General features: G+C 39.3%; 1 protein-coding gene across 3 annotated transcripts in view; it reads right to left on the minus strand.

Annotated features, from left to right (window-relative positions):
* fwe (calcium channel flower) overlaps positions 1–756 on the minus strand; it is a 35,831-nt gene extending 35,075 nt beyond the window's left edge. For 2 of the 3 annotated variants that reach the window (XR_006224199.2, XM_043033229.2), the window contains exon 1: positions 552–756. Coding sequence is in view for 2 of the 3 variants with exons in the window: in XM_043033229.2 (XP_042889163.1) it covers positions 552–633 (82 nt within the window). In the remaining variant the exon portion in view is untranslated. The remainder of the gene's footprint in view (positions 1–551) is intronic. The other variant, XM_043033230.2, reaches the window with a different exon arrangement.

Consider the following 756-nt stretch of genomic DNA (forward strand, 5'->3'; position numbering starts at 1 on the left):
AGTGTGTAATTGCTTTGCTTTCTATACTGAGAAATATGCACAAATGTTCAAAATAAAGGCTTCTTTACACAATCCTTATGAATATTATACTTTTTCATAAAATAGAAAATAAAAAAGGAATATTTACAACCAAAAGATATTACTCCCACATCTTAACTAAAAAATAAATAAATAAATACATAAATCCATAAACTGGGTCACAAGATAAAACTGAAAATGAACTTCCCCCAAAAGGAAATACCGTAGTTTCTAAAAGACTATATTTCCACAATAGAAAAAAATCAAGAGGGTCAGTTATACGGTCACATGACCACAGGCCGATCTGTACCCCGAGTGATCTCTAGCCCCCAAAATACAACGGACTTCTCCACCACTCCATTTCTCAAGCACAAGTGCCTTTACAAAACCGGTTTTCGAGCTCATTTCCTTGAATTTGTGTCTGGCCAATTACTGGGGTCTATATGAGGAAATAAGTAATAGATATAGCGATGGGGAAAAGCCAACCCTTGCGTAGGTGTAGGGTCAAGCATATTTAACTCGGTTCCACTTACTTATTCCTCCTCCACATCCGACTCCACGAGCACCATACTTCATCCACCATGGTGCCTCAGTCTGTGGCTGTGGCGTGGCCATTATTCTAGGCTCTTTGGGGAAAGAAATAGAGAAGAAAAGCGACGGAGAAATGTACGGAAACTAAGAGTCGATTGCGATGACAGCTGACAACACACTGACGACGACAGACACTTTTCCGTTCTT

Source organism: Penaeus japonicus, unplaced genomic scaffold, assembly GCF_977035675.1.
Source record: "Penaeus japonicus unplaced genomic scaffold, GWHDUDI00000001_assembly GWHDUDI00000038, whole genome shotgun sequence".
NCBI lineage: Eukaryota > Metazoa > Arthropoda > Malacostraca > Decapoda > Penaeidae > Penaeus > Penaeus japonicus.